Here is a 9,063-nt window from a genome sequence, read left to right on the forward strand (position 1 = left end):
GTTATATAGAGTTATATAGAGTTATATAGAGTTATATAGAGTTATATAGAGTTATATAGAGTTATATAGAGTTATATAGAGTTATATAGAGTTATATAGAGTTATATAGAGTTATATAGAGTTATATAGAGTTATATAGAGTTATATAGAGTTATATAGAGTTATATAGAGTTATATAGAGTTATATAGAGTTATATAGAGTTATATAGAGTTATATAGAGTTATATAGAGTTATATAGAGTTATATAGAGTTATATAGAGTTATATAGAGTTATATAGAGTTATATAGAGTTATATAGAGTTATATAGAGTTATATAGAGTTATATAGAGTTATATAGAGTTATATAGAGTTATATAGAGTTATATAGAGTTATATAGAGTTATATAGAGTTATATAGAGTTATATAGAGTTATATAGAGTTATATAGAGTTATATAGAGTTATATAGAGTTATATAGAGTTATATAGAGTTATATAGAGTTATATAGAGCATAAATCCTATATAGATACCTTTCTTTGAGGTTCTTTTCTTTGCCGACCGGTCGGCTTCTTTGCGTTTCTCTATTTTCATTTTAATTGATTAAATAAATAATTTTTCCATTTAGGTTCATTCAGGTTCATTCAGGTTCATTCATTCAGGTTGAAGCTTCCAGAGGAGTTCATCGTAAAAGATCAGAATGGTTGTGATGTCACGCTACGTTCGTTCATTCAGTGGCAAAGAATGGACGCCTGACAGGGGTACGTTTTACGGTTTCTTTGCGGTTCCTTTCTTTGCCAGTTGGCTGGCTTTTTCTGATGGCGGGTTTCACCGCGGCTCGTTTTTCAATTTTCATTTATATTAATTTAAATAAGTTTTTTTCATTTTATTCATTTCATTCAGGTTGAAGCTTCCAGAGGAGCTCATCATGGAAGATGTCAGGCTACGTTCGTTCATTCAGTGGCAAAGAATACACGCCTGGCTGGGATACGTTTTATTCTTTTTTTCTCTGTAATTTAACATTAAGTAGGAATGCATACACGCACACACATACACACACAATTACATTAAGTAGCTATATAGGTAGGTTAGATAGGCATAATTTTAATTGTAGGTAGGATAGATAGGAAGCATCCAACACTAATGTAGTTGAATAGGTAGGCGCGTAAGTTTATCGCTTCTATTTTTTCTTGCACCCACATTACACGCATCAGCGTATTACACGCACACACACACACACACACACAATTGCATACATAAACACATATGTTAGTATTTGAGCGTAATTTTATTTTCATTACACATTCTAATTTATTATTACTAAGGTTGAGAGTAATTTAATTTCATAGGTAGTTAAGGGCAATAATGTAATTCTAGGAACAATCTTGTAATGTAAATTAAAACGCTGTAAGTGTATCAATAGGTAGGTTAATTATTAAGTTTTATATTATTATTATTATGTTGGAGCCCAAGGCATTACGTAGGTGGTGGGGTGGGTGCCGAAAGGCCAATGAATTGGGCTCTTGAGTTTTGTAATTTTAGGTAAGCTAGGACCATAATGTAATGAATAGGTAAGTTAAGGCTACGTTGTAACACATACTCATTAATAGATTTAGGGTTTAAGTTTTATATTATTATTACTAAGTTGGAGCCCAAGGCATTACGTAGGTGGTGGGGTGGGTGCCGATTGGCCAATGAATTGGGCTCTTGAGTTTTGTAATTTTTAGGTAAGCTAGGGCTTAATTGTAATGAATAGGTAAGTTGAGGGTACGATAGCCGATAGACTCTGAATTTCAAAGTCCCTTGTCAGAGGTAAGCCTTGGTGGCCAGTGGTGAACCGGCAATGGTTTACTATCCGGACGGCAATGGTTTACTATCTGCACGGTAATGATTTACTATGCGGCACGGCCATAGTCTACTACCCGCACGGCTTCCGGACGGCAAATGGTTTACTATCCGCACGGCAATAGTCTACTATCCGCACGGCAATGGTTTACTATCCGGTGCCCTGGCTGTCGGTGAACCTCTGTGCAAGGAGGGAGAATGAAGGGGGACTTTCGACTATCGTACCATTAATTCATAGATTAGTTAAGGTAATTGAATAGGTAGATAGGATTATTTTTATTAGGCAATTTGAGACGCAGGCAACGCTAAGCTTTCTGATGAGAATCTTCTCTTTATCTTTCTCCATCAACACGGGCTGTGTTCCAACAACAATATCGAGGAGGACTGGCACCAGTTTCGGAGGACAACGTAGGAACCGGACCGCATTCAACATTCTGCCTTTGTCGAATGGACGACGGTAAGTTTTTTTTTTACATTTTAATCTCTTTATTAATTTAAAATATTATTTATTTGACATTATTTTCATTTTATATTTTTTTTTCTTCTAAGATTCTAACATTCATTTACTACTACGCAAATAAAAAAATTTGTCTACAGAATGATGAGAGGTGGGCAGTGGTGGGCGTCAGCACGTTTCAGATGGTGGTCTCATGATGATTTACGTATGAGGATGGTGGTGTATAAAGAATCAGCTCGTTGGCTGTTCGACTAACACTCTGAAGTTCGGATGAAATCTTGTGTGCTGACCAGATGATGGTGGTCGGTGCAATGGAGTACAGTAACGACGATTTTTGAAGTAAGGTTTAGTTTCATTTTTTAATTTTATTCATTCATTCATTCATTCCATTCATTCATTCATTCATTCATTCATTCATTCATTCGTTTTATCACTCAATCTTTCAAATTATTTTTCCATTAATTTATTTTTTTAATCATTGAAACAATGATTGATTACTTAATTAATTAATTCATTCACTCACTCAGGCTTTCAACATTTTGCCTTTGTCGAATGGACGAAAGTGAGTTTTTTTTACATTTTACTCTCTTTATTATTTTAAAATATTATTTATTCGCCATTATTTTCATTATATAATTATTCTTCAAAGATTCTAACATTCATTTACTACTACGCTAATAAAAAAATTTGTCTACAGAATGATGAGAGGTGGGTTGTGGTGGGCGTCAGCACGTTTCAGACGGTGGTCTCATGATGATCGTTCCGATGATAATTCGAAGATGACAATAAGAAGTGTCTGGAGAGTACACGTGCGCACACTTAAACACACATACATCAATACAACACACACATACACAACATCCATTCATTCGGTGTCGTTGTTATGTTTCTCTTCAACTATCTATTTTCTTTACCGGACTTAATTTAATTCATAGGTAAGTTAGGGATTGAGATGAGTTAAACAATCGTAGGTAGGCTAGGGCTTAACATTAGTTAAAAAGTTTAAAGTAAAATAAAAACGCTAAAATTTGTAAAATAAAATACCTGAAACGTTTAAAATTTCTAAAACGTAGAAATACAAATTTGTAGGTAGGTGAGTTGAGTTAATGATTATAAGTAAGCTAGGGCCCTGAGAGTAATTTAATTGTAGGTAGGTGACTGATTACTATTCTTGCGACTTCTTACAAGTTTTTTATGATGTGTTTGTTTGTTTTCGCTTCACAACACCACACCGACAACACAAACTACATTTCATTCTCGTCGTCGCCTTAAATTGTACCTTTTTGAACAGTCTTTTTAATAATGTCTATTTATTTATTAAATGTTGACTGGTTTCTAGTTTTTTTTAATATGGTTATATAATTTTTGAATATTTCTTGATTTATTTTGTATATATGCATGTATAAATAATTACTGTTTGGTATGTTGATTTAGTCATTATGTTATGCTGAGAACTGTCCTTACTAAATGTTCATGTTGCGTGAATCATTCTCCGAGAACTACTAAGGAGTGTGTTTAATAATAATGGATAATAATTATTTTTCATCGGTCGATATTTTGTTATATTTGTTAGTTTAAAATACGAATTTTAAAAAAAATTGACGTTTTTAAAATTTTAATTAACCGTCACTTCATTTTTGAATGATTTCAAATAAAAGCAACTATTGTGTTTGTCTTTCTTTACTAAAATCTAGAAATTGTTTGTAGATATGTACTGTTAAGTGTTCGAGTTTGAACAAGCCTTGAAAACATTTTTTTTTATATATTTATTTTCGTTTATTTGGTTCATTCAATTTGGTTGATTGGTCGATTGGTTGGTTGATTAGTTGATTGAATGATTAGTTGGTTGGTTGGTTGGTTGATTGGTTGGTTGGTTGATTGATTTGATTGATTGATTGATTGATTGATTGATTGATTGATTGATTGATTGATTGATTGATTGATTGATTGATTGATTGATTGATTGATTGATTGATTGATTGATTGATTGATTGATTGATTGATTGATTGATTGATTGATTGATTGATTGATTGATTGATTGATTGATTGATTGATTGATTGATTGATTGATTGATTGATTGATTGATTGATTGATTGATTGATTGATTGATTGATTGATTGATTGATTGATCTCATAGAAAATATACACGAAAATAAAAATCCGATTAAGCCACCTATGGCTTCAGTAAGCCCAGACAAAAGCAATTTCTATATTTATATTGACAAAAATAATTGTGATATGAATATATTGATTTATTTAAAGCTTTATATGTACAAAAAACCGCTATCCTAAGAGTTCTATGAAACCCTGTAAGCCACTGCAGTAAGCCAACGTATGATTTCAGCAACCAGTTTCTATGAGCACCAGCAGAATGTAAAATATTCATTGAATATAAAGAAGATAGTTGTTCAAATAACAATTTTGATCTATTTAGGCCGTTAATTTCATAAGCAAACAAATTTTTAACATGATCGAATAGTGCAAAAAAAGGTGACTATAGTTCAATCCTAGTAAGCCAACCTTCGGCTTCAGTAAGCCACCGGATTTCACCGGACCGAAAGCAATTTTTATATTCAAATTAATAGATATAATTTAATAATAAATAATTCTATTGAATAGAATTAAATAGAATTACTACAATGTTTTAAGCATCGTTAAAAATAAGCGAAAGCCGTTATATATTTATTCTAGTTAATATTAATTATGTGTATTTTTATAAATAAAAACTTATTAAAATAAAATCTTGGCATTTTATGACTTTTAAAAGTTAAGTTAATTTTTAGATAACACCTTTGCAGGTGTTCTCACAATTTGAAATTTGATTTAAATTTCCTGTTATTCTCGTCGTCAAAATACTCCGGATTTTATTGAATTAAATCAAATTAAATTATTTTAATGACTCAATCAATTGTCATTCAAGGTTAATTCAATAAAATATTCATGAATAATGACGATTTTAGTTGAATATTTCGAATTAGCAAGGTGGTTACTATGGTAAACAAACTGCACAAACACATGTCCCAATGAGTTTAAGATTTTATTTGTCGTTATTATTATGAAATAATTTTTAATTATAAATAAATAATCTACCATATTTACACATGTTTGTACTCTGATACCGTAATATTTATTTTTTTAAGTGTAATATTTCCGAAATTTTCACATTTTTCTTATTCCCTGCCTAACTGATTTCAATTTTTACCAAACTAATTTTTCTCCAATTCCAAAAGTCGGTCAGTGTGGCAATCAGATTGGGGCTAGATTTTGGGATTTGGCTTTGAAAGAACATAAAACTTTGTGCACTAAAGTCAGTAGCCTTATAATATTACTAAATAAATACTATTAATATAATTATAATTGATAATTATATCCGTAATTAATATTACGTTTATTTTGTTTCAATTATTTTGTCAGAAGACAAGTTCAGTTGATTCAGTGAATAGTTTTTTTGAGCAAGTTGATAATGAAAGAGGTCAGACAACGTTAAAAGCTAGAGTTGGTATTGATTATGATTGTTGCATTCATTCATCAATCTATCCATTCATTCCTTCAACTATCTATTTATCCATCCATTTTTTCATTCATTCATTCATCCAGGCAGTTCTTGTGGATATGGAAGAAGGTGTGGTCGATGGGATGACGAAGAGTAACATGGGATCGATTTTTAAACACCAACAACTCATTAAGGATTTTTCCGGATCTGGAAATAATTGGTTTGTGGATTGAATGAGTGAATAAACCGATAAATGCAGAAATGAATGAAGGAATGACCAATGGATTGAACAAATGATTGATTTTTTGACTTTTGAATTAATGAATGAAAACTACTACTGCTGCAGCTTTTACTACAACTGATCGAAGGACCCAACGTAATGAATGACTACTTGGTTGAATATTTCAACAAATCAACCATCCAACCAACCAACCAATCAACCAAAAAATCAACCAACCAATCAACCAACCAACCAATCAACCAATCAAACAACCAATCAACCAACCAATCTACCAACCAACCAACCAATCAACCAACAAATCAACCAACCAACCAACCAATCAACCAACCAACCAACCAACCAATCAACCAACCAAATAACCAACCAACCAACCAACCAACCAATCAATCCATCAACCAATCAAATAGGGCCGTCGGCCATTTTGAATATGGCGGCAAGCACGATGAAGACTTAAGGGACTGTGTGAGAAGAGCCGTTGAAACCTGCGACTGTCTGCAGTGCTTTTTTATGCTTCACTCAATGGGTGGAGGTTCTTAATATAATAATTATAATAATAATTATAATTGTATTATAATATAATTATGACGTCACTGGTTATTTTTATTATTGTCATTATTATTTTTAGGTACAGGATCCGGTCTAGGAACTTACATATTGAAACAGTTGGAGGACGATTATCAGGATGTCTATAGGTGAGAGTGAGTGAGTGAATGAGTGAATGAATAAATGAATGAATGAATGAATGAATGAATGAGGGAATGAATGAATGAATGAAGGAACGAACGAACGAACAAACGAACGAACGAACGAACAAATGAATGAATGGACGAATGACTGAATGAATGAATGAATGAAAGAAAGAACTAACGAACGAATAAATAAGAAAAAAATCAGAGTTTTTAAGTTAATTATTGAGTTGCTTGATTGATGTGTAGTGAAACAATATAAATTAAACAATGGACGAAAGAATTGAAATAAAACAAAGTAAATGAATGAAAGAGTGAAAGAGTGAAAGGATGAATGAATAGATAATTTCATTCTTTTATTTCGTCGATCCAGATTCGTCATTCCCATCTTTCCATCCCAGGACGATGACGTCATCACCTCACCGTACAACGCCATCTTGGCTCTCAGTCACCTGACCGACCACGCCGACTGCGTACTTCCGATTGAAAATCAGGTCATAATAATAATAATAATAAAAACAATATATATTATAATAATTGTTAATGATAATTATGATACTTGTAATAAATTATAAGGCCTTGAGCAATATCGTTACGAAGATAAGCAGTAGTAGCAACAAGCTAGCGAGTAGGTACGGGAAGAAACCGCAATCATCATCATCATCGCTACTGACATCATCATCATCGTCGTCGTCAAAAATGACGTCATTATCATCGTCGTCGTCATCGTCAGCCACTAGACGTGGCTGTGGTGATGGTGGTAAAGATGGTGGCCTGGCGTTTGATGAGATGAATAACATAGTGGCCAATATGATTTTGAATTTGACTAGGTGAGCGTTAATGATGATGGTGGTAATGATCAACATCGTCATCATTGTCATCATCATCGTCGTCATCATCTTCGCCATCATCATCATTATCTTCACAGCTCCTCCAGATTTGACGGAAGTCTGAATGTTGATCTAAACGAGATCACGATGAATCTCGTTCCCTACCCGACCATGCACTTCATCCTCTCATCGCAGAGTCCACTTTTAAACTCCTCTGACGAAACCGGAAGTGCTAAGAGGTGATGATTACGCCAATGGTGGCGGTTATCTCACATCATCATCATCAACACCATCATCATCATCATCATCATCCGCATCATCATCAAGATTGGACAGCATGTTCACTGAGGCTTACTCGCCTGACCACCAGATGATGACCTCTGACCCGAGAACTGGGGTCTTCATGGCCTGCGCCCTCTTGGTCCGGGGCAGGGTCGAACTTTCTGACATCAGAAGAAATGTAGATAGGTCAGTGTGATGATGATGACGATGATGATGATGATAATGACGACGGTGATGATGATGATGGTCATGATGATGATAATCATGATGTTGGTCATGATGATGATGATTGTATTTTGAAAACAAAAGATTAAAGAAGACACTAAAGTTTGTGCACTGGAACCAAGATGGATGGAAGACTGGCTAGTTTATTCATTCACTCGCCCATTCTTTCATTCATTTATTCGTTCGTTCATTCATTCATTCATTCATTCATTCATTCATTCATTCATTCATTCATTCATCCAGGTCTTTGCTCCACTCCACCTCCTCACTTCTCTCACTCTCTCCTCTCTCTCTCCAACAACAGCTCTCTATGGAAAAACTTCCAAGATATGAACGGCAGATTTTTAAAGTTATACACAAGGAAGGTTTGAGTTTGTGCTCGAATGAACGAACCAATGAATGAACAAACGAACGCGTGAACGAACCAATGAATGAACCAATGAATGAACCAATGAATGAACCAATGAATGAACCAATGAATGAACCAATGAATGAACAAATGAATGAATTAATGAATGAACGAGTGCATGAACGAACGCATGAACGAATAAACAATCCAAGGAATAAGTGAATTAATAGTAACTTATGAATAAATTATGATAATGAGAATTATGCTAATCAAGCGATTGCTAGTTAGTATGTTAATTGTAGGAATAACGTCGAACTTAGGACGATTAAATTTTAACATTATGGCAAATAATAATAATAATAACACCTAATTAATTATAATTACACACACACACACACGCACACGCACACATTCAAATACACACAGGCGCACGTACATCACTACATGAATGTTGAAGGGATGTCTTTTGATGAGTTTGATCAGAGCTGTCATTCGGTCAGACGTCTGATTGAATGTTATCGGTCATTAGAAACATCATCATCACCACCACACCCATCATCATCATCACAACCACCACGATCATCATCATCATTGCAAAGGCAGTCAGTTTTACCAACTTTTTCAATATTGTCGTAATTGTAATGGTATTAGTAGTCATCATCATCATCATCATCG

The 9,063-nt window shown here is 33.6% G+C and overlaps 1 protein-coding gene across 1 annotated transcript; it reads left to right on the forward strand.

The window, feature by feature from the left end:
* Positions 1-5,086: 5,086 nt before the first annotated feature.
* HELRODRAFT_186652 (hypothetical protein) lies at positions 5,087-8,749 on the forward strand. The gene is made up of 12 exons (XM_009012618.1): positions 5,087-5,202; positions 5,513-5,589; positions 5,697-5,777; positions 5,880-5,995; positions 6,424-6,545; positions 6,642-6,708; positions 7,076-7,196; positions 7,279-7,534; positions 7,633-7,771; positions 7,860-8,000; positions 8,124-8,176; positions 8,283-8,749. Exons 1-12 carry the CDS (start codon positions 5,178-5,180, stop codon positions 8,408-8,410), a joined length of 1,326 nt encoding a protein of 441 aa, XP_009010866.1. The 5' UTR covers positions 5,087-5,177; the 3' UTR covers positions 8,411-8,749.
* The last annotated feature ends 314 nt before the right edge of the window (positions 8,750-9,063 follow it).

Source organism: Helobdella robusta, assembly GCF_000326865.2.
Source record: "Helobdella robusta unplaced genomic scaffold HELROscaffold_11, whole genome shotgun sequence".
NCBI classification, from domain to species: domain Eukaryota; kingdom Metazoa; phylum Annelida; class Clitellata; order Rhynchobdellida; family Glossiphoniidae; genus Helobdella; species Helobdella robusta.

Excerpts from the sequence above, each read along its gene's own strand:
- HELRODRAFT_186652 (XM_009012618.1), top strand. The coding sequence starts at position 5,178 with ATGACTCAATCAATTGTCATTCAAG. Across the intron at positions 5,996-6,423 it reads TCCGGATCTGGAAATAATTG|GGCCGTCGGCCATTTTGAAT; the intron begins GTTTGTGGATTG and ends CCAATCAAATAG. Across the intron at positions 7,772-7,859 it reads GAAACCGGAAGTGCTAAGAG|ATTGGACAGCATGTTCACTG; the intron begins GTGATGATTACG and ends ATCATCATCAAG.